We start from the raw sequence: 24304 nt of genomic DNA, 5'->3' as shown, positions 1-24304 counted from the left end.
CTCCCATGCCTGAAGAAGAATATACATGAAAGAAGGTGTGCAGTAAAAGGATTGATTCCTGGGAAGGTGTTATGAAAGCATACTGTAAAGTGATAATGAAGAACCAAATAAAATCTTTGAGGTGAAGCTAGATAGAATATCATGGAGTTGGTGTTTCCCCTGGCTGAATTTGAACTAAAGGAAAGTTCATTCAAGATTGGGTGAATACATTTATGAATACCAACAGGAAAATGGTGCTGAGATCAACATGGACTCACACACATCACCTTCGAGATTGGATCTCTTACTTGTAAAACTAATTATTGAAAAAATGCACAAAATTTCCCATGGTGAGAGATGTTGCTTGAGATTTGCTCATCATTTTGTTGGTCTCTGATTTTCCAATGTAAACTATTCCGAGGTGAACAAAATCTAGCTTATGATCTTCAAAGTGCTTGGAACGTTGGCCGACAGTGTGCTGATCTCTTGCCAACTTGTGGAATAGGTGCACTGTTTTGGTACTGGAGGAGAGGTGCAGACATTCTCAAATGTGCAGGGCTGAAATCTTTTTTGGTTCCCCTTCATACAAGTTCTGGATCCATGGCCTTCCATTCAAAAGTGGAAAGGGTATCAACATTGGAGAAAGCGTGGTATAGACCAAGATCAGGGCCTACTCCCATTGTCACGTTCCTTGCTCTGAGCGAGGTGACATGCAGCCACCGCAGTTCAGCTCATTTGGAAACAAATGGAAAAAAAAAACTAAATATTAAAAACTGTTATCAAGGTTAATAGAGTGGAAGGAAATGTAGATAAAATTCCCCAGTGCTTTGAAGTTGAAGTTGTAGACAGGAAGCAAAGGCATTTGCTTTTCTGTGGAACATTTTTCCAACCTCTGGATTTCCAAAACACATTGTATTCAGAAAGGATTTTCCTCAAATACATTCATCGAAACAGAGGTTAAGAGCGCAGTCAATGCCAACCGCGATCTCTCCCAATTTCCCACTCTTGGCCCAAATCCGCTCTTCCTATTTCTGTTCCTGTCCAAATGCTTTTGTAATACTGTGGCTGGAACTGCCTCTACGCCCGCCTCTCGCAGCTTATCCCACCATCATGTAGAAAAACCTACCCCTCAAATCTTTAAACATTCCCTCTCACCTCTACCCGTGTTCTCTAGGGGTTCGGAATCTTTAGCGTCCATGCAAGTATGGCTTCAAGGACAATGAGGGAAGACATGCTCTGATGGTGCCAAGAGAGCCATCTTGGGGTTAGTAGACTCACCCCCATGCAAGTTCTGTATCCAGGACCTTCCAAAATGGAAGGGGTATTTAAGAACCATAATTGAGTGCATTGTATACAGAGAGATTAGATACATGCAGAATTAGCCACACACCAACAAGGGGGTGGTAGATATTTGTAGCCAACATCCACAAATGCCAATTGACATCAAGTTAAATCATTAAGTCCACGCTGCTGAAGATCCAGCTGCGCTGGATGGGTCACGTCTCCAGAATGGAGGACCATCGCCTTCCCAAGATCGTATTATATGGCGAGCTCTCCACTGGCCACCGTGACAGAGGTGCACCAAAGAAAAGGTACAAGGACTGCCTAAAGAAATCTCTTGGTGCCTGCCACATTGACCACCGCCAGTGGGCTGATAACGCCTCAAACCGTGCATCTTGGCGCCTCACAGTTTGGCGGGCAGCAGCCTCCTTTGAAGAAGACCGCAGAGCCCACCTCACTGACAAAAGGCAAAGGAGGAAAAACCCAACACCCAACCCCAACCAACCAATTTTCCCTTGCAACCGCTGCAATCGTGTCTGCCTGTCCCGCATCGGACTGGTCAGCCACAAACGAGCCTGCAGCTGACGTGGACTTTTTTTACCCCCTCCATAAATCTTCGTCCGCGAAGCCAAGCCAAAGAAATCATTAATTTAAAGCCATGGTTTGTAGCTGAGTCATGTTAGGAAAAGCCAGTTCTTGGGTCAACAGCCAACTTTGGGGTAAGGAGCCAGATCACCTCAGAGCAGTGAATGGCCAAACAGGCTTGAGAGGGCTGAAGGGGTCCTTCCAAAGGGTCCCTGGCAGAAAATGATGGCTCTCCACAGAAAGAGGTTTACTAACCAGGCACCCGTATAATACGAGCAGGGCAGGGAAGTTCGGAAAGATGATGTGTTCATCAACGGAGCTGAAACTCATTTTCTTAAGAGAACACTGGCATAGGGAGCACTGAGCACTTCTAATCACATACATTCTCTGGTTTTGTTATCCTCAACACTAAAAGCTCCAAGATTTGACGTTTAGCAAGCTGATAATAGTTTTTACTGCTGTGTAATGTGGTAAGCCAGTCTATAGGGGAAGATTGCCTTCACTGGAAGATTTGTGGATCTGGGGCTGTGCAGGTATCGACAAATGCAAATCCACCCCAACGCCAGCACCAAATAATGCAAAATAAATGAAGCATACCCAAGTGATGCATCGCTGATTCAGTATTGTGGAAGTATCTCAGTCCTTCAATCTCTGCTGAAGTCAGAATCGACAATATCTTGGGCTGAGTTAGAAAAAGAATGAATTAGTCTCCCTGCTGCCTAATCAATGTGAGGGTAAGAATTGCAAGCTGGAACATTTCCTGCAATATATACCAATTTTAGTTCTTAAAGAGCACATACCTAGCTAAGCCAGTGCTTCACACTGGGAGGCATTGTTGTCAGTGAGAAAGATATTCAAAGCTTGCAGAGGGATCTGGACCAGCTGAAAACATGGGCTGAAGAAGGACAGATGGAGTTTAATGGAGACAAGTGCAAGGACCAACCAAGGTAGGTTATACACGGTAAATGGTTGGGCACTGATGAGTGCGGCAGAACAAAAGGATCTGGGAATTATAGATACACATTTCCTTGAAAGTGGTGTCACAGATAGGGCTGTAAAGAGAGCTTTTGGCATATTGGCCTTCATAAATCGAAGTACTGAGTATAGGAGCTGGGATATTATGGTAAAGGTGTACAAATTTGGAGTATTGTGTGCAGTTTTAGTCACCTAACTACAGGAAAGTTATCAATAAGATAGAAAGAGTACAGAGATGATTTACTAGGATGTTGCCTGAACTTGAGGAACTGAGTTACAGGGAGAGTTAAACAGGTTAGGACTTTATTCCCTGGAGAATAGAAAAATGAGGGGAGAGGTATTTAAAATTATGAGGGCAACAGAGTAAATGCAGGTAGGGTTTTCCCACTAAGGGTAGATGAGATACAAACCAAAGGTCAAGGGTTAAGGGTGAAAGGGGAACGTGAGGGCGAACTTCTTCACACAGAGAGTGGTGGTAGGGTGGAACGATCTGCCAGCTGACTGCAAGATCAATGTTCACATTTAGAAATATTTGGACAGGTACATGGATGGGAGAGGTATGGAGGGCTATGGTCTGGGTCAGGACTAGACAGATTAATAGTATGACAGTTTAGTAGGGCAAAAGGGCCTGTTTTCTGGACTGCAATTTTCTATGGTTCCAAGATTAACTGTTGAGAGTTGCGGCAAGAGTCATTTGCTCTGATATCCTCCCATTAACATCATTATATCTGCACCAACAATACAAGCCCACTCCTCTTTAATACCCTGCGCAGTCACCAGGCAGGAGGTTGATTTCAAGAATTTCCCTTTAAACCAAATCTATAGCTCTGCAGTAGGATTGCTGTCTGAAATGTGTACAGCATCCAATGAATGAAAGCTCAAATCTGCAGTGGGTGCAGAGATTGGAAGTTCCCAAATCTCACAGAATTAAACTTGAATAAAACATTCCCATAAAGTGCTTTTTTGAGTTGGTAAAAGGCAGCTAACGGGAGTATCAACAACATTTGGCAAAAGGGCTAGGAACGGGAAAATGTTTTGGGGAAGATCTTGAAGGGAGGGGTTTAGGTGGAGATTGCAGAGGCAGGGTTTTGACAGCTGAAGGTACACTGTCAAAGAACGAGTCCAAACACATTGACTGTGGGCACATACCTGCAAGTTGGAGAGTAGCAGAAACAGATCCTTCTGCTGAAACGTCAGGGTCAGCTCCCGCAAACTGTTGATGGTTGTGTAGTCAATGCTGCTTACATGAAGGCAGTCCACTATAGCGGAGCGGGGAGGCGAGGCTGAAATGTAAAGTGACCTTGTAACTACTCCTTAAAACAGGTACTTTGCTGGCAAGTACCCTGCCAATTTCTCCCGCTTCCACGAGGCCAGATGTGGTTCCATGGCACCAGTCACCCTCAGCTACACAGCATCATCCAGGTTGCCTGCAGGGGCGTCATCTTCCCCTCAGTTAACACAAAGCCATGTTCCTGAGTGAAATGGGCTAGTCACAGATTTGTAGCAGAGAAACAAGCCCTTCAGCCCAGGTTCTCCATGCTGACTGATCCATCCACCCAACTAGTCTCATCGTCCTGTATTTGGCCACATCCCTCAATCTTTCCTATCCATATATGAAAAAAAGTGAAAGTGTATTGTTCAATGTGGATATGCACCAAAAATTTTTTTTAAACACACAGGTAGGTAAAGACATAAATTAATGGACAAAATATAATAAATATGTAAAGGACAAATATTCATAGATGCAGACAAGCGAAAATAAGTGTGCTGTTTCAGTAATGCAGGCGGACTATTACTGGTGCTGCTCCACGTGAAGCTGGAGATGATGGGAAGGAGTCGCACATTCCTAAGTGATCCAGTTAAATGATTCATAAGGAGGTGACATTTTGGACATGCATTAGACAGCATTAAGCGGACAGGTTTGCAACAGGAAACTGGATGCCCATATTTGTAGAAGGATGAGCTGTAGAGCAGGTTTTACATTGGATGGCTCCATTCCAGACATCCTTGTCTGCTGGCATGTAGGCAGAATCCCAACCTGCCACAGAACAAGCAAAGCCCTGAAGAACACTTGCTGAGCGAGCTGGAACAAATGCAGAGAAGGGACATACAGGATTTGGCCTGGGATTGGCAAGGTTTCCAGTTTCCACTCACCTTCCAAAGCCTGGCTGTACAGCAGGTTCCGAATGTACTCAGCAGCAGGGAAATTCAGACCACTCTGCAACTGCACCACTAGTGCTTCGTAATCATTGACCTAGGACACAGGCAGAGGCCAATCAAAGTTCTGCTTTCAAAGGAGTGACGAACCACGGCAGAGGGGACGTTTCTCAATAAGGCTCGACAAGGTGTACCAAAGAGGTGGCCTCTGGAGAGTTGTGTGGCAATAAGTAAAACCCTGATGATCCACTATCTGACTGGGAACTCAGACTGTTCACCAGGTGAGGTTAAAGTTCATTGCCATGTGTACTGAGGTACAGTGAGAAAGTTCATTTTGCAATCAGTCCAACTAGTCAACCCATACATAATGCAGAGTTACAGATTGAGTGAGATCAGTTAGAATAGGGATAAAGGCAACATGATCTTACTGAGTGAGGTTCATTCAGGAGTCAGTTAATAGTAGGAAAGAAATGGTTCTTGATCCTGGATTTGCTGTGCTCCCATGTTCCAGAGACTTAATGCATGAACTTGAGAGTTTAATAAGGTGTAATATCTTTAAAAAATTCTTGTGGGATTTAATGCAAGACCCAGTAGTCCTGCCTGAGTGTGCCGGATTGTTGGAATTTTACTGTGGTAAGGGGTGCACTGTTGGGTGGGACTACTGTGGTCCCAAACCAGATAAACGCACAGATCTGACAGCTGAAATGGGGCCACCAAGGAAGCCGTGAACATCAGCAGCAGAATGGTACTCCTCCACAATCTGAGATATCAGGTCCAAGCTCCCCCCTCCCTCTCCTGTTCTCAGAAGGGGATGCCAAGAACCATGCAGGAGGCCACACACGAGTACATGACCTGACACATCTCAATGCAAAGGACATTGGGCAAATTACACAGCTAGCATCAAAGTGTACAGTCACAGGCCTTTTGGCCTACTCTGTTTCTGCTGGCCAGCTATACAAATGGGGGGAGGCAGTTCCAAGGGCCTTCGTCCTCCAATGGTCAGACCCAGCACATTTAGAACAGAACTGTGTTCAGGAGTGACCTACATACCTTTGTTTCTGGTCTGGCAATGTTAAATAACAGAATTATCCCAGACAAAGAAATTCCAGCCAGAATTCCGTATTGAATTTCCCAAAAACAACCCAGGAATGATGCTAGGAATGGCAGCAGGTCCAGCTCTGGGGGAGAATGAAATGCAGGATATATAATCTGATGGTTTTAGTCACCACGAATATTCACAGCACAAAGCCCATTAATGCTCGATGAGATGGCTCAGCCCAACAAGGTGATCCACTTCCCAGCTTCTCAGTGTAGACTGGAGAGTTAGTACTGACAGTGCAGAGAGTTTGCATCTCTATACCACCTTCACAGCCTCAAGACATCCCAAAGCATTTCTTGTCACCGAATACTTCATGTCAAGTCACCTCTATTTATCGTTCGTACCATGCTCGCACGGTAGAGACGGGATAGTGTTTCTCCAGGACCACAGAGCATATTTACATAAATATGATAGAATAGAAGTTAAACATTTTGAAATATTAAAATATGCTATCCATATGCAGTAAAAGTCCATGGTACACTATCCACATATGTTCTGGGAATTTGGTGACAATGGTGGCGACTTAGAAGCAGGTTGGGACCATGGCACTTCTCAGGGGGATGTTAAAGATGTCGGTGAAAACATCTGCTAGCTGAGCCACACATCCCCTGAGCACTCTACCGGGAATGTTATCCTATCCAGCAGCTTTTTGTGGGTTGACCTTGCCTAACTCTCTCTTCACATCAGCCACTGCAAGACACAGCACCTGATCATTTGGAGGAGAGGTGGTCTTCTTTGTCGCCACGTCGTTTTTCACCTCAAAACGCGAGTAGAAGTTGTTCAGTGCATCTGGGAGGGAGGCAGCACAGGCAGATGGTGTAGTTCTATGGTTGCCCTTCCACATGCATCGCGTGTCCTTGCTGTCCAGGACGTGACTGTGAATGTGCTGAGCACGTGCATGCTTTGCTTCGGTGATGGCCTTAGAGAGCTTGGCTCTTACAATAGCTAGGGCTACCTTGTCGTCTGCTCTGAAGGCAGCGGCACATACTTCTGAAGTGCATCACTGTGGCACTGGAAGAAACAGGGAGACATCCCTGCTCACAGCAAGCTCCCAGAAATAGCAACATGATAATCATTATGTAAGCTTTTAATTCTCACAATGGGCAGCGCGGCTAATGTAGAAGTTAGCGCAACACTGTTACAGCGCCAGCGACCTGTGTTCGATTCACGTGCTGTAACAAGTTTCTACATTCTCCCCGTGTCTGTCTGGGTTTCCTCCGGGTGCTCCGGTTTCCTCCCACCCTTCAAAAGCATACCAAGAGGTTGTGGTGCAATTAGGTGGCATGGGCTCATGGGCCAAAAGGGCCTGTAACCATGCTGCAAATCTAAATTTAAATTGAAATTAAAAAAACATAGATGGAAGCCATTCAACCCTGACCCTTCTGGTCCACACTGGCCTTTCCCATCCCCATAGTCATTCCTACATTCTCTCTCTTACCGATCAACTACCCTCTGATCCTCCTCGGTCAGTGATACAGAATCTCTATCTTACCCCAGGGCAATCAATCTCTGGGATGTGGGGGATGGGGAAGCTGGGTTACCCAGGGGAAACCCATGCATGTACCAGGGAACTCTACACAGACTGTACCAGAGGCCATGATCCAGACCGAGACACTGGGGCTGTGTGACCCAGAGGCTCCAGTATAGTTGATGGAGGAATATCTATTAGCCATTCTGCACCTTCAAGAGGCACTGAGGTTACGCTCATCTAAAAAGGAGTTGTTGGTGTTGTGCCCCTTAGTTGTCGCATCAGTGTATGATTACAAACCCGAGTCAGGGGTTGAACCCACAACCCTGCCGAGATGAGCAGCTGATCAGAAATGTGCAAGGAGCCTCTAACGACAAGATGACAAAGTAACGAGGAGGTTAGCAACTGGAACTTCAACCCCAGTCACACAGCAACACCTACTGCTCACTCTCCAAAGCGTGACGACAATTCCCAGGTCAAAGACGGAGGAGACGGCACAGACGATGACGGCGGCCAGGGCTGCTTTTGGGATGTAGAAGAAGAGTGGAGTGAGGAAGGCCAGTGAGAGCAGCACAATGATTCCTGCGAACACAAGTGAATTGTCAGCATCAGGGTCAGCCAAAGAGGCAGGAACAGCTCCACAAGCTGCAGGTAAACCTCCCCTCCATCCACACACTGCCTTGCAAACACAACCCATCCTTCCCAATCACACACTCTTCTCCCCCCTCCCCGTCAGGCAAAGACACCAGTTGGGTTCTTTCTACCTGTTACAGTGGACAACAAATGTTTTCAAAAGGTTTGCTTCCTGAAATAAAATTTGGAGATTATGATAGACAACTTTAAGCTGAACACAAAAATAATTTCAGATTTACTGTATCACTTAGGAAGTTGAAGAAACATTACATTAACTTTTATTGAATTTAGAATGTTTACATATGTTGACACATTGTGTTAGTTCAACTGACCAAATAATATTTTACAGCTGATTTTTGTTTGTACTCAGCATCTGATGCCTCTTGTGTCAGTGTCAAACAACAGTCGGCCAGCATGGATGGATTCCAGTTGCCCTGATACCGCTTTTCCATGGACGCAATGTCCCAGTGAAACCTTTCACCATGTTCATCACTGACGCCACCAAGATCAGCTGGGAGGAAGTCCAAGTGCAAATGCAGAAAATTAATTTTCAAGGACATGTTGCATTTCATGGTTTTGTCTGCTTGAAATAGTCTTAAAATAGGACAGGAAATCACAAAAATAGGTTATATCTAAAAAAGTGGTGCGTGGTTGGGAAATTTTCAGGTCATTTTTGTGATCAGTGGGTCAAAATACATAACATAAACCCAAAAGTGATCAGGAAGGAAAATCTTTGTTGTCCAGTGTAATCACAAGGTGTGCCCCTGCATTGCCATACTACATTTTTCTTTGACACCATTTCCACATCGTTGCCTTTATTCTTGCATTACCTGTTGCACTACGTGTGGGTTGACTTGTTTGGATCACAGCCAAAATGCTTTTTTCCCCCTGTATCTCAATACATGTGGCAATAAACAATTCAATTCAAGCTGCACATTTCGTCTTGCCCTGTGCACCCCTCGATTATCCTCATCCTGGGAATGCAGTTACACTGGATCGTTCTTAAAAAGATCCATGAACTGCATTTCTGATCCGTGGCAGTCACAGGACAAAGCTACAGTTAACATTTGACAAACCGGACTCACCAGTGACGATTCCACCAGCAGGGGTGCACACACCAGTCTGGGAATTCACCGCAGTTCTGGGACAAAACAAGACCAGTTACACAGGAAAGTTGTGGGACTTGGATGGTCAATAGTGATACATCAAGAGTCAGGGCTGGCATCAACCAGGTTAACTCACCTCGGACAAACGCACCAGGCTCTAACCCAAGGCAAGAGACTACCTGACACTTCTCCACTGCTCATTCCTTCCCGGGTCAATGGTCACCATCATGCTAAGTCCCCTGCTCTATTCCCTGCACATTCACGATTGCATTGCCAATTTCAGCTCCTACACCATCTGTAAATTCACTGGTGATACTGCCGTTGTTCAGATTTAATGTCAGAGTACATACATCACATTGGCTGAATAACAGGAAAAGACAAATCAGAATACAGGTTGGAGACAGGGAACCTGGTTGGGTGGTGCCTGAGCAACAACCTGCTGGGTATTATTGTGGATGTTCGGAAGGGAAGGAGAGAGAGCATACACCTGTCTTCATTGATATAACAGTGGTGGAGAGTCTGAGAACCTCAAGTTCCTGGGAGTCCACATATCAGAGGACCTCTCCTAGAGCCAGCACAGAGGCAACTGTGAAAAGGGCACACCAACGCCTCTACTTTTTAAGGTCGAGGATATTTGGCAAGTCATCAAGCACTGTCATGTTGACCACTGGCACACCTCAGGGCTGTGTGCTCGGTCCGCTCTTGTTCAAGCTACTGACCCACGACTGCATCACCAGATCCAGCTCCACACTGTCATCAAGCTTACAGATGAAAAAACAGCAGTTGGTCTCATCAGCAACAACGATGAGTTGCACTCCAGAGAAGAGGTGGAAAATCTCGTGAAAGGGTGCGAAAGTAACAACCCGAGTCTCAATGTGGACAAGACAAAGGAGATGATCGTGGAAAACAGGAGGACCGAGAACAACCACCCTCCAATGCAAATCAGCAACTCTGTAGTAGAGAATGGTCATTGGAGTTCACTTTAATTAGTGACCTATCGTGAACACACAACATCTCCTCATTTGTCAGGAGGGCACATCAGCAACTGCACTTCCTGAGAAGACTGAAGCAGGCAAGGCTACCAGCCATCATTATGTGAACCTTCTATAGGAGCTCTATTGAGAGTGTCCTGGCCGGCTGCATCACAGTGTGGTACAGTTGTTGCAGAGAAATGGATTGGAGGTCAAGCCACAGGACCATAAAAGTGGCAGAGAGGACCACAGGTGTCTCCCTCCCCACCATCAATGTGATCTACTGGGATCATTGTCTGCAGAGGGTACATATAATCAATGAGGACCCCTTCCATCCTGCACACAGCATATTTCAGCTGCTTCCATCGGGGAAGAGATACAGGAGTATCAGAGCCAGCGCCACCAGGCTGAGGAACAGCTTCTTCCCACGGGCAGTGCGAATGCTGAATGACCAAAGGAACTGCTCACACTAACCCTCCGAGACCGTCATTCGTACAAACCCATATTTATTTTTAATAGATATGATTCTTGTCCCGCATATGTATTGTTTGTCTGTATGTGTGTACATCTGTTTCATCAGGTTGTACTTGTACAGTCAGATGACAATAAACTTGACTTGTCATATACAATATCGAACATCTCCAGGTGCAATATGGAAAGTTATCTGACTGGTTGCATCATGGCCCAGTTTGGAAAAGTCCCCAGGAGGGTAGAACGCCACAGAAAACTGCCGTCTGACTGATCCAAGTCCATCACAGGCATCGCCCTCCCTCCATTGAAGACATCTACAGCAGCTGACATCGTAAAGGACCCCCACATACCTGGTCACAACCTCTTCTTACTGCCCACTTTGGGCAGAAGGTACAGAAGCCTGAAATACAGCGCCTTTAATTTCAAGAATAGTTTGTTGTCTCCCCAACAGCCATCAGGCATTTGAACCTCCCTGTATTACCCCAAGCACGAACTAATCTGTGACCACCAAAATGCCATGTATACAATTGTAGTTGGTGTAATGTGGCTGCGGCAAGCAACAATTTGTGGAGGCACAAACATGCTGGAGAAACTCAGAAGGTCACGCACTATCCAGAGGATACAAAAGGCAGTCACTGTTTCAGGTCTGAGGTAAAACAGGAAGATGCTGGACTGAAAATATGAGGGCAGGGGAAGAGCACAGACCAACAGGTAAGAGATGGATAGATGCAGGTGGGAAGGCAGAAGAGAAAGAAGTGGTAGGGGAAAGGGCTATGAAGCGTAGCTCTCTGATAGAAGGGTGGGGAGCTAGAGGAAGGGAGAGGCAGGGGAGGGGGTTAACAGGAATTGGAAAGTCAATATTGATGCTGCAATGTTGGAGAGAGCCGAGATGGAATACAAGGTGTTGTTCCTCCAATTTGGCAGTACCCAAGGCCATGGCCAATTTATGCATCTGTACACTGTACCTGTGCATACAACAAACCCATATCATACCACACTCTCGCCCCCTTTTGTGATCAACAGGAGAGGAAGAGCCCCATGGGTAACTGGTGGATCAACTTTCCCAGCAGCTGCACACATATCACAATCCTGAACCCAACCCCCAAAACATCTACCTTTCAGCTTCACAAATCCAACTGTTTCCAAACCTCCTCCTCCTGCATCAGCCCCGAAACCAGGCTTACCTCCCAAAACTTCCCGTCACTGGGTAGGATGAGACAAAGGATCCCAAGATGTTTGTGCTGCCTGGAAAGGAGAGAGGGGTCAGTTAGGAGGTGGATGATACAGGCTGATCTCTGGACTGGCAACAAACTGAAGAAATGACAGAATTCCAGAATGAACCAGGTGATCATGACCCCCACGGTGTGTAGACATGGACCCACCTTGTCCACGTTGCCTTTCTTGACCATTTGGTCCCCATCCTCCCAAGCCCTTCCTATCCACACATGTCCACATGCCTTTTGAACATTGTTGTGTCACCTCTACTGCTTCCTCAGGCAGCTCATTCCAAATACAGACACCCCTCTTCTGAGTGAAAACATTATCCCACAGGTTCCTCAAATCTTATTTTTTTAGATTTTTGTAAAATTTTAGACATACACAGAGTAACAGGTCCTTTCAGCCCATGAGCCTGTGCCGGCCAAGTACACCCAATTAACCTACAACCCTGTACATTTTGAACAGTGGGAGAAACCAGAGCCCCCAGAGGAAACCCACACAAACACGAGGAAAAGGTACTGTGGAAGGGAACATGACTTTAATCAAGTAGACGCCAAGACAGAAGAGGGTGAGGGAGTAACTCACACAAAGTTGTTGGAATGTGATAAGGACGTGTCCTTGTATGTTTCCTGCTTTTCTATCTGTCTTGTAACCATATTGTGTGAAGTCTCTGTTGTGGACTCTCCAAGGTTAACCTTGTCAATAAACTCTTCTGAAATGATCTCCCGGGCTGTGTTTTCTATTTAAATAATTATAGAGTCCCGAAGAAATCGGCGACAGAATCTGGCGCTGTGAGCAGGATCCTCATTTGCAGGATCACGGACAGAAGTGAGCGGGCGACGGCCCTGACCAAGAACCTAGCTGAAATGGGGTGAGCCAGGCTCACACACCAAGACCCCTGTATAGAAGGGTGAGGTGAACATCGAGACCTCAGCAAGGACGGAGTAAGACGCTGATAAGACTTAGGTAAATTGAATTCTAAAGCAGCCTGGGGCGACTACGTGGAAAGAAGAGACACCAGTGACGCGCATAAAGGTAGAAGAAAATTGTTGTTGCTTTGCTATTTTGTGTATCCTAATTCTGTTAAGTCTGCAGACAGATGGGAAATTGTCAGACTAAGGAGACAGAGCCCGGTCGAGCGCCTGGTTCCATTCCCGGGATAAAGCCTAAGCCTGCCATGGGAAGATCTACGAAGGCGAGATCGAAACAATAACGCAAACGAAAGGAACTGGTAGGAGACACAGCGGACATCGTAATGAACGAGATGGGTAACTGGGACTATGCCATACCGTTCAGTAACAATCTCTATGGATGGTACCAGGGAGACTGGCCATATGAGGGAACACTTGACTTAAAAGTAATATCCGACTTCAAAGATGACATTCAGTCAGGAGGAGGGGATCCGACGTGGGATGTTTTATAGCCTGTACCAAGGTGGCAGGGCGCCACCAACTGTGGCCTAAACCGCCACAGAGTAAATCGCCTTCAAGCCCCACGAACCAACCGTCTTTATATCCTGACCCAAATGCGAGGGCCCCCCAACCTGTCCTGCTGTATCCACGATGGCCCACAAACTATGACAGGAAAGGATGGGATGATCTAATTCAGACCGTCGCCGCTGCCTATGGCCACAACTGCCGGGAGCTGCCTTGCCAGTAGGGGCAGAGGCTGGTTCAATACCTCCACCCGTACCCACTCCCGCAAGTGTCCCACCCGCACCCTTGGATTAGGCCACGCCGCCCAGGTATCCCCAAGTGAGAGGGAACCTCCCAAGGATGGAGGAGGGCACTGAGGAAGAGGAAGGGGATTTCAGGACGCAGGTCCGTACCCGGAGTCAGACCAAAGCTGGTCTACCTGATTCTACTACTCAATACCCTAGAGTTATGATAGGCAACACCCCAATCTTGAAACCTTGGACGCCAGCTGAGGCGCGGGATATGATCACCAATGCCCCTGACACTGTTAAGGCCCCCACTAGATTTCACCACTGGGTGGACCAGACCTGCCAACTTTACCATCCCCTACCAGGAGGTGTCTGGTTGTTACTTCAGGCCGCTTACGGCTCTCATTGGCAGGCGGTGAAAGAATCATTTACTGTACCGCCTGGAGAGAATGGGGATTGGAGAACAGACGACATTATGGCGGATAATGGGAATGAATTCATGGTCCACTGGTTGCAAAACAGGGGAAGAGAAGCTATCATGCGGAGTCCTAAAAGACACGGGGATATTGGAGTGGTCACCCGCTGTCTCCAGAAAACAGAGGACGAGATGATGGAATTTGTAATTCGATTTAAAAACACCTGGGAGGAAAATGCTGGGGTATCCCTACACAATAACCAGACCTTGGTGGTACAAACCTTGCTGAATTGTATGCTGCCCCAAAATGAAAAAATGTATAAGATGAAGCAATTGGATTGGCAAGGAAAGAACTGGGCAGATACTTTCACGGTATTGGCTAATATGGACAGGGAAGGACTGTTTACGCAAAATGTTATATGCACATGATGGGAGAAGAAGAGGACGAGGTAGATCCCGAGATAAGGGTAACGATCAGTGCCGCAACTGCGGAAAAAGAGGCCATTGGGCATGGGAGTGTAGAAGTCAATCCCGAGGGAGAGGCTGGCAAAAGGAGGGTACTCGATGCCCGGAGGAATTCAGACCCCAGAAAGGTTCATACTCTAACCCGAGCCAGAAATGTGACGCCTATGGCCAGCGACCCCAATTCTCTTTTCGACAACAGAACCCATAGGGGTGCCCAGAGGAATCGGTGGTGCAGGCTCCCCTCATCCAATTGTCCTCCAGCGGAGAGACCCAATCCATGATCAGTGTAAAATTGGGAGAGAGGGAGAGTTTAATGTTGGTTGATGCCGGAGCCACCACGTCCTCTGTACCGTCATCCTCGGAGTGCCCCTTAGTTATAAGACAATTGGCAGCATTGGGGTATCCGTTTTTTCCCCTAGTTCATAATATTTCTGTTTTGTCTTCATTATATTCTTCTCCACCTTATATGTTTGTAGTGTTTCATATTTTATTTTTTTATCTGCCAATTCTCTTCTTTTAGTTGTATCTTCCTTCATTGCTAATTCTTTTTCTATATTTACTATTTCCCTTTCCAACTGCTCTGTTTCCTGATTATAGTCCTTCTTCATCTTGGTTACATAACTTATTATTTGCCCTCTAATGAATGCTTTCGTTGCATCGCATAGTATAAACTTATCTTTCACTGATTCCGTGTTTATTTCAAAATACATTTTAATTTGTCTTTCAATGAATTCTCTAAAATCCTGCCTTTTGAGTAACATGGAGTTTAATCTCCATCTATACATTCTTGGAGGGATGTCCTCTAACTTTATTGTCAATATTAAGGGTGAATGGTCCGATAATATTCTAGCTTTATATTCTGTTTTTCTTACTCTATCTTGCATACGAGCTGATAACAAAAATAGGTCTATTCTTTTTTTTTTTTTTTTTTTTTTTTTTTTTTTTTTTTTTTTTTAAATTTTTTATTTTTCACACCATAAATCACAATAGCCATGATATACACTTTTTCTTTTCCACACATTTACAGTGACTTTTTCTCCCTCCCCCCTCCCTCCTCCCAAGCCACCCCCCCATCCCTCCCCCCTCTCATCCATTTTAGTTATACAATCTAGGTTGCATTAATTCAGTTAGACAATGTTGTCATTCAACAAAAATACACCAGAAATTCTACTGAGTCCATTTTTTTCTTCTCTTCTCCTTCCATCAACTTAGGTAATGTTTGTTCCCGGTAGGTTTTCGCTATTGTATTTAATGTAAGGCTCCCATACTTGTTCGAATATTTCAATATTATTTCTTAAACTATATGTTATTTTTTCTAATGGAATACATTTATTCATTTCTATATACCATTGTTGTATTTTCAAATTATCTTCCAATTTCCAGGTTGACATAATACATTTTTTTGCTACAGCTAGGGCTATCTTAACAAATCTTTTTTGTGCATCCTCCAAGTCAATTCCAAATTCTTTATTTTTTATGTTACTTAGGAGAAAGATCTCTGGATTCTTTGGTATATTGTTTTCTGTTATTTTATTTAATATCTGATTGAGATCATCCCAAAATTTTTCTACTCTCTCACATGTCCAGATTGCATGAATTGTTGTTCCCCTTTCTTTTTTACATCGAAAACATCTATCAGATACTGTTGGGTCCCATTTATTTAACTTTTGCGGTGTAATGTATAGTCTGTGTAACCAATTATATTGTATCATACGCAGCCTCGTATTTATTGTATTTCTCATCGTTCCAGAGCATAACTTCTCCCATGTTTCCTTTTTTATCTTTATATTTAAATCTTGTTCCCATTTTTGTTTAGTTTTACCATTTGTTTCCTCATTTTCCTTTTCTTGCAGTTTAATATACATATTTTTTATAAATCTTTTGATTAACATTGTATCTGTAATCACATATTCAAGGTTACTTCCCTCTGGTAAACTCAAGTTGCTTCCTAATTTATCTTTCAAGTAGGATCTCAGTTGGTAATATGCCAGCGCTGTATCTCCCGTTATATTGTACTTATCTCTCATTTGTTCAAAGGATAAGAATCTACTTCCTGAAAAACAATTTTCTATTCTTTTAATCCCTTTTTTTTCCCATTTTCTAAAGGCAAGGTTGTCTATTGTAAAAGGGAGTAGCTTATTTTGCGTCAATATTAGTTTTGGTATTTGGTAATTTATTTTATTTCTTTCTACATGAATCTTCTTCCATATATTGAGGAGATGGTGTAATACTGGAGAAGTTCTATGTTGTACCAATTTTTCGTCCCATTTATATAATATGTGTTCAGGTATCTTTTCCCCTATTTTATCTAATTCTAGTCTCGTCCAGTCTGGTTTTTCCCTTGTTTGATAAAAATCTGATAGGTACCTTAATTGTGCGGCTCTATAATAATTTTTGAAGTTTGGCAATTGTAAGCCTCCTTGTTTATACCATTCTGTTAATTTGTCTAGTGCTATCCTCGGTTTCCCCCCTCTCCATAAAAATCTCCTTATTATTTTCTTTAACTCTTTGAAGAATTTTTCTGTCAGTTGTATTGGCAATGCCTGAAATAAGTATAGTATCCTTGGAAAAATGTTCATTTTAATACAGTTTATCCTTCCTATCAGTGTTAGTGGTAGCTCTTTCCAATGCTCTAAATCGTCCTGTAATTTTTTCATTAGTGGATTGTAATTGAGTTTATATAATTGGCCTAGATTTTTGTTTATTTGCACACCTAGGTATCTTATTGCCTGCGTTTGCCATCTGAATGGGGATTCCTCCTTAAATTTTGAGAAATCCGCGTTATTCATAGGCATTGCTTCACTTTTATTTACGTTTATCTTGTATCCCGACACTTCTCCATATTCCTTCAATTTCTTATATAGTTCTTTTATTGATAGTTCTGGTTCTGTTAAGTACACTATCACATCATCCGCAAACAGACTGATTTTATATTCCCTGTCTTTTATTTTTATTCCTTTTATATTATTATCTCTTCTTATCGATTCTGCTAGTGGTTCTATAGCTAGCGCAAACAATAATGGTGATAGTGGGCATCCCTGCCGCGTTGACCTGCTTAAGTTAAATTGCTTTGATACATGTCCATTTACTGTCACTTTCGCTAACGGTCCCTTATATAATGCTTTAATCCAATTAATATACTTCTCCGGTAAACTGAATTTTTGCAATACTTTGAACAAGTAATTCCATTCTACTCTGTCGAAGGCCTTCTCTGCGTCTAAAGCAACTGCTACTGCCGGTGCTTTATTTCCTTCTACTGCATGAATTAAGTTAATAAATTTACAAATATTGTCTGTTGTGCGTCTTTTTTTGATAAATCCAGTTTGGTCTAAATTTACCATTTTCGGTACCTGTTCTGCTAATCTGTTCGCTAATAGTTTAGCTATTATCTTATAATCTGTGTTTAGCAGAGATATTGGTCTATATGACGCTGGTGAGAGTGGATCTTTCCCTTGTTTTAGTATCACCGTAATTATTGCTGTTTTACATGAATCTGGTAAGTTTTGTGTCTCATCAATCTGGTTGATTACATCCAGGAGGGGCGGTATTATTAGGTCTTTAAATGTTTTGTAGAATTCTATTGGGAGTCCATCCTCTCCTGGTGTCTTATTATTTGGTAATTTTTTTATTATCTCTTGTATTTCTACTGTTCCAAATGGTTCTGTTAATTTATTTTGTTCCTCTATTTGTAGTTTTGGTAGTTCAATTTTAGTCAAAAATTCATCTATTTTCCCTTCTTTCCCTTCGTTTTCGGTTCGGTATAATTGTTCATAGAATTCTCTGAAGTTTTCCTTAATTTCTTTTGGATTATATGTAATTTGTTTGTCTTTTTTCCTTGTTGCCAATACCATTTTCTTAGTTTGCTCTGTCTTAAGCTGCCATGCTAGGATTTTGTGTGTTTTTTCCCCTAGTTCATAATATTTCTGTTTTGTCTTCATTATATTCTTTTCCACCTTATATGTTTGTAATGTTTCATATTTTATTTTTTTATCCGCCAATTCTCTTCTTTTGGTTGTATCTTCCTTTATTGCTAATTTTTTTTCTATGTTTATTATTTCCCTTTCCAACTGCTCTGTTTCCTGATTATAGTCCTTCTTCATCTTGGTTGCATAACTTATTATTTGCCCTCTAATGAATGCTTTCATTGCGTCCCATAGTATAAACTTATCTTCCACTGATTCCGTATTTACTTCAAAGTACATTTTTAATTGTTTTTCAATAAATTCTCTAAAATCCTGTCTTTTAAGTAGCATGGGGTTTAATCTCCATCTATACATTCTTGGAGGGATGTCTTCTAGCTCTATTGCCAATAACAGGGGTGAGTGGTCCGATAATAGTCTAGCTTTATATTCCGTTTTCCTAACTCTCCCTTGTATGTGGGCTGATAACAGGAATAGGTCTATCCTTGAGTATGTTTTATGTCTAGTCGAGTAGTATGAGTATTCCTTTTCTTTTGGGTTTTGTTTCCTCCATATGTCCACAAGTTTCATTTCTTGCATTGATTTAATTATAAATTTGGTTACTTTGTTCTTCCTGTTAATTTTTTTCCCCGTTTTATCCATATTTGGATCCAAATTCAGATTGAAATCCCCTCCTATTAGTATGTTCCCTTGCGTATTAGCTACCTTCAAAAAGATATCTTGCATAAACTTTTGATCTTCTTCGTTAGGTGAATATATATTAAGTAGATTCCAAAGCTCTGAATATATCTGACATTTTATCATAACATATCTCCCTGCTGGATCTATTATTTCCTCTTCTATTTTAAATGGCACATTTTTGCTAATTAATATAGCCACTCCTCTTGCTTTTGAATTATACGATGCTGCTGTTACATGTCCTACCCAATCTCTCTTTAATTTCTTGTGCTCCAATTCAGTTAAATGTGTTTCTTGGACAAATGCTATATCTATTTTTTCCTTTTTCAGTAAATTTAGTAGTTTCTTCCTTTTAATTTGGTTATGTATTCCATTAATATTTAGAGTCATATAGTTCAGCGTAGCCATTTTATATTTTGTTTATCTTCTCTTTCCGTTTTTCCATCATTACCTTTCCTCCTTTTCCATTTCTGTTTTCTTATTTTCAACTCTTTACCAGACAACATTCCTACAACATCCAACATTTTCCTTATTCTCCTATTTCTATCTTCTTTATCCCCAATCTCCCCTTCCCCTCCTGAGTTGCCCTTTATCCCTTGTCGGACAACCACATCTCCCCTCTCCATTTGGATTTGCGAATCCACTCGCAAGCGTCAACTGATTTTGCAGTGACCGCTCTTTTCCCCCCACCCAGCCCCCCCCAGAAAAGATTTCGTTTTTTATACGTCACAAAGGTCACTCTTTTAGTTCCCTCCTTATTCTCTCTATTCCATTACCTTCCCTTATTAATTCTTGTCTATACTCTCTATGTTTTCCTCTAATTACAGATACTTTCACATATGCCCATTGTCTCTATTCACTCTTATACCTCTTTACCCGCATACATATCAATCGTGGTCATTTTTACCCTCCTTACCCGTCTTCATCCCTCAGTCTATTTTTGTCTTTACCCACATACATATCAATCGTGATAATTTTTGCTCTCATTACCCGTCTTCATCCCTCAGTCTATTTTTGTAATTGTTCTGCAAATTTTCGTGCTTCTTCTGGATCCGAGAATAGTCTGTTTTGTTGTCCTGGAATAAATATTTTCAATACCGCAGGATGCTTCAGTGTAAATTTATATCCTTTCTTCCATAAAATCGCTTTTGCTGCATTGAACTCTTTTCTCTTCTTTAGGAGTTCAAAGCTTATATCTGGATAAATGAAGATTTTTTGCCCTTTATACTCCAGTGGTTTGTTGCCCTCTCTTACTTTTTCCATTGTCTTCTCAAGTACCTTTTCTCTTGTAGTATATCTTAGGAATTTTACTACAATAGATCTTGGTTTTTGTTGTGGTTGTGGTTTAGGGGCCAATGCTCTATGTGCCCTTTCTATTTCCATTTCTTGCTGTAGTTCTGGACATCCTAGGGCCTTAGGGATCCATTCTTTTATAAACTCCCTCATATTCTTGCCTTCTACATCTTCCTTAAGGCCCACTATCTTTATGTTATTTCTTCTGTTATAATTTTCCATTATATCTATTTTTTGGGCTAGTAATTCTTGTGTCTCTTTAGTTTTTTTATTAGATTCCTCCAATTTCTTTTTTAAGTCTTCTACCTCCATTTCTGCTGCTATTGCCCGTTCTTCCATCTTGTCCATTTTTTTCCCCATTTCTGTTAAGGTCATATCCATTTTATTTATTTTCTTTTCTGTGTTGTCTATTCTTCTTCTTAAATCATTGAATTCCTGTGTTTGCCATTCTTTAAATGACTCCATGTATCCTCTGACAAGAGCAAGTACCTCCTTTACCTTGCCTATCTTTTCTTCTTCTATTTCCCTGTACTCTTCCTCTTCCTCTTCTTCTTCCTCTAGGTTGACCATCTGTTGTTTCTTTGCTGCCCTTTCCTCCTCTTCTTTCTTGTTTCTATTGTCTTCTGTGGTCTCTTCTTGCTGCAGGTGTTCTGCAGCTGTCGTTGCCGGCTGTGGAGATCGACTCCCCAGCTGGTCCCCCCTCCCGTCGGTGTGTTTTTTTTCATGCGCATCGCGCATGCGCGAGGAGTCGCGCATGCGCGGTTGCGCACTTTTACTCGGCTCTGTGAGCCATTGTTGTAGTTCTCTTTCTACCGACCTGAGGTAGTGGGGTCTTCTCTCCACAGCGGGCCTCTTCGGACAGGTAAGGCCTTCACCTTTTTCCTCCGTTGTCTTCTCTTCCTCTCTTCTTTCCGTTGATTTTGATTTTTCTCCTTTTGTCTCCATCTTCTTTCCACCTTTATATTCACTTTTCTTTAACTTGTATTTCTGTGCCTTTGTATTTTCTCTTGTTTTTCCCGACTTTTCTGGAGAGGGCTGGAGTTCACCGTCCGGCCACTACTCCATCACGTGACTCCTCAAAAATAGGTCTATTCTTGAGTATGTTTTATGTCTAGCCGAGTAATATGAATATTCCTTTTCCTTTGGGTGTTGTTTCCTCCATATAGCCAAAAGTTGCATTTCTTCCATCGATTTAATTTGGTTACTTTGTTCTTTCTGTTAATTTTTTTCCCAGTTTTGTCCATATTTGAATCCAAATTCAGGTTGAAATCCCCTCCTATTAATATGTTCCCTTGCGTATCTGCTATCTTCAAAAAAATATCTTGCATAAACTTTTGATCTTCTTCGTTAGGTGAATATACACTGAGTAGATTCCAAAACTCCGAATATATCTGACATTTTATCATTACATATCTCCCTGCTGGATCTATTATTTCCTCTTCTATTTCAATTGGCACATTTTTACTAATTAATATAGCCACTCCTCTTGCTTTTGAATTATACGACACTGCTGTTACGTGTCCTACCCAATCTCTCTTTAATTTCTTGTGCTCCAATTCAGTTAAATGTGTTTCTTGCACAAATGCTATATCAATTTTTTCTTTTTTCAGTAAATTTAGCAGTTTCTTCCTTTTAATTTGGTTATGTATTCCGTTAATATTTCAAGTCATATAGTTCAGCGTAGCCATTTTATACTTTGTTTATCTTCCCTTTCCGTTTCTCCGTCATTACCTTTCCTTCTTATCCATTTCTGCTTTCTTGTTTTGAACACTTTATAAGACAACATTTCATATCTACTGTTTTGAATATTGATTTACAACCACATCCCATTACTGCAATTTTTGGATTACCTATGATAGATTTGACTTATTTATCTCTTCCTGCAGATCGTATGATTGCTTTTCTTACACTAATGGCTAGAAGATCTATACTATTGAACTGGAAAGAGGTTAATCCTCCCACTGTTTTCCAATGGTTTACCCAAACTATACTATGTTTAAATTTAGAGAAAATTAGAAACTCTGTCTATGAATCCCCTTCTAAGTTTGAGTTAACCTGGCGACCATTTATTCAATATTTTCATTTGTGGTGAGTTGATCTGGCTCTGTTTTCTTTCTATGATTATGTATGATAATTGGGCTGTAAGATGAGATCGGAGTGATCGGCGTGGTTTAGCTATATCTGTAGGTTTTTTTTAAAGTTTTTTTAAATTCAGATTTGTTTTTTCTTCTTTTTTGGGTTTTTTTTTCTCTTTTTTCATATATTGTTATTAATTATATCTTTTTTTTTAGAGATAGTTCACACCCTAAACTGATCAAAAAATTTTTTTTAATGATATATTTTTATTCTGTAATATTATTGTTTAATATCTCTGTATTAATTCATTACTTACTATGTATTTTTTATATCTCTTTGAACTGTATGTGTTTATAAATTATAATAATAATAAAAAGATTGAAAAAGAAAGAAAGAAAACATGAAACATTTTCCCTATTTTCCTATTTAAAACTTCTTTAACCCCATTCTCCCCTCCCCCTCCTGAGTTGTCCTTTATCCCTTGTCGGACAACCACATCTCCCCTCTCCATTTGGATTTGCGAATTCACTCGCAAATGTCAGCTGATTTTGCAGTGACCGTAACTCCTCCCCACCCAACCCCACCAGAAAAGATTTGAATTTTCATATGTAACAAAGGTCACTCTTTTAATTCCCTCCTTATTCCCTCTATTCCATTTCCCTCCCTTATTAATTCTTGTCTATACTCTATATATTTTCCTCTAAATACGGATACATTCATGTATGCACACTATATATATATATATATATATATATATATATATATACACACACACATATACCCCTTTACACACATACATATAGATCGTGGTCATTTTTACTCTTATTACATGTCTTCATCTCTCTGCTTGTTTTGTAGTTGTTCTGCAAATTTCCTTGCTTCCTCTGGATCCGAGAATAGTCTGTTTTGTTGCCCTGGAATAATTATTTTAAGTACCGCTGGGTACCTTAACATAAATTTATATCCTTTTTTCCATAAGATCGTTTTCGCTGTATTGAACTCCTTCCTCTTCTTCAGGAGTTCAAAACTTATGTCTGGATAGAAAAAAATTTTTGACCTTTATATTCCAGTGGCTTTTTGTCCTCTCTTACTTTCTTCATTGCTTTCTCCAATATATTTTCTCTTGTTGTATATCTTAAGAATTTAACTAAAATGGATCTTGGTTTTTGCTGCGGTTGTGGTTTCGGGGCTAAAGTTCTATGTGCCCTCTCTATTTCCATTTCTTCCTGTAATTCTGGTCTTCCCAGGACCCTGGGGATCCAATCTTTTATAAATTCTCTCATATTCTTGCCTTCTTCATCTTCCTTAAGGTCCACTATCTTTATATTATTTCTTCTATTATAGTTTTCTATTATATCTATCTTCTGAGCTAACAGCTCCTGTGCCTCTTTAGCTTTTTTATTAGATTCTTCTAATTTCTCTTTTAAGTCTTTTACTTCCATATCTACAAATGTTTCTCTTTTTTCCATATTTTCCACTCTTTTTGCCAATTCTGATATGGCCACTTCCATTTTATTCATTCTTTCTTCTGTATTCTTAATTCTTCTTTTTATCTCATCAAATTCTTGTAATTGCCATTCTTTCACTGATTCCATATATTCTTTAAAAAAAGATACATCCATTGTCTTGCTTTTCTCTTCTTCTTCCACTTCTTTCTGTTCTTCTTCTTCTTCTTCCTCTGGATTGACCATCTGTTGTTTCCTTGTTTTCTTTTTACCCTCTTCTTTCTTGTTGTCGTTATTGCCTGTGTTCTGCACCTGCTGCTGTGCTGCAGGTGTCTCTCAGCTGTGGAGATCGACTCCGCAGTTGTTCCCCCCGCCCGTCAGTGTGTTTTTTTTCTTGCGCGGTAGC

At 41.8% G+C, this 24304-nt stretch overlaps 1 protein-coding gene across 3 annotated transcripts in view; it reads right to left on the bottom strand.

Annotated features, from left to right (window-relative positions):
* Positions 1–24304, bottom strand: part of slc26a11 (solute carrier family 26 member 11) — a 53474-nt gene that overhangs the window by 1873 nt on the left and 27297 nt on the right. For 2 of the 3 annotated variants that reach the window (XR_011354814.1, XM_069929684.1), the window contains exons 10-16: positions 11910–11970; positions 9263–9318; positions 7986–8126; positions 6028–6155; positions 4975–5074; positions 3970–4103; positions 2443–2527 (exon numbers count right to left, since the gene is read on the bottom strand). Coding sequence is in view for 2 of the 3 variants with exons in the window: in XM_069929684.1 (XP_069785785.1) it covers positions 2443–2527; positions 3970–4103; positions 4975–5074; positions 6028–6155; positions 7986–8126; positions 9263–9318; positions 11910–11970 (705 nt within the window). In the remaining variant the exon portion in view is untranslated. Of the gene's footprint in view, positions 1–2442; positions 2528–2651; positions 2741–3969; positions 4104–4974; positions 5075–6027; positions 6156–7985; positions 8127–9262; positions 9319–11909; positions 11971–24304 lie in introns of those variants that run through there. The other variant, XM_069929685.1, reaches the window with a different exon arrangement.

Source organism: Narcine bancroftii, chromosome 3, assembly GCF_036971445.1.
Source record: "Narcine bancroftii isolate sNarBan1 chromosome 3, sNarBan1.hap1, whole genome shotgun sequence".
Lineage (NCBI taxonomy): Eukaryota > Metazoa > Chordata > Chondrichthyes > Torpediniformes > Narcinidae > Narcine > Narcine bancroftii.
This window is presented reverse-complemented; position numbering and strand designations above follow the sequence as displayed.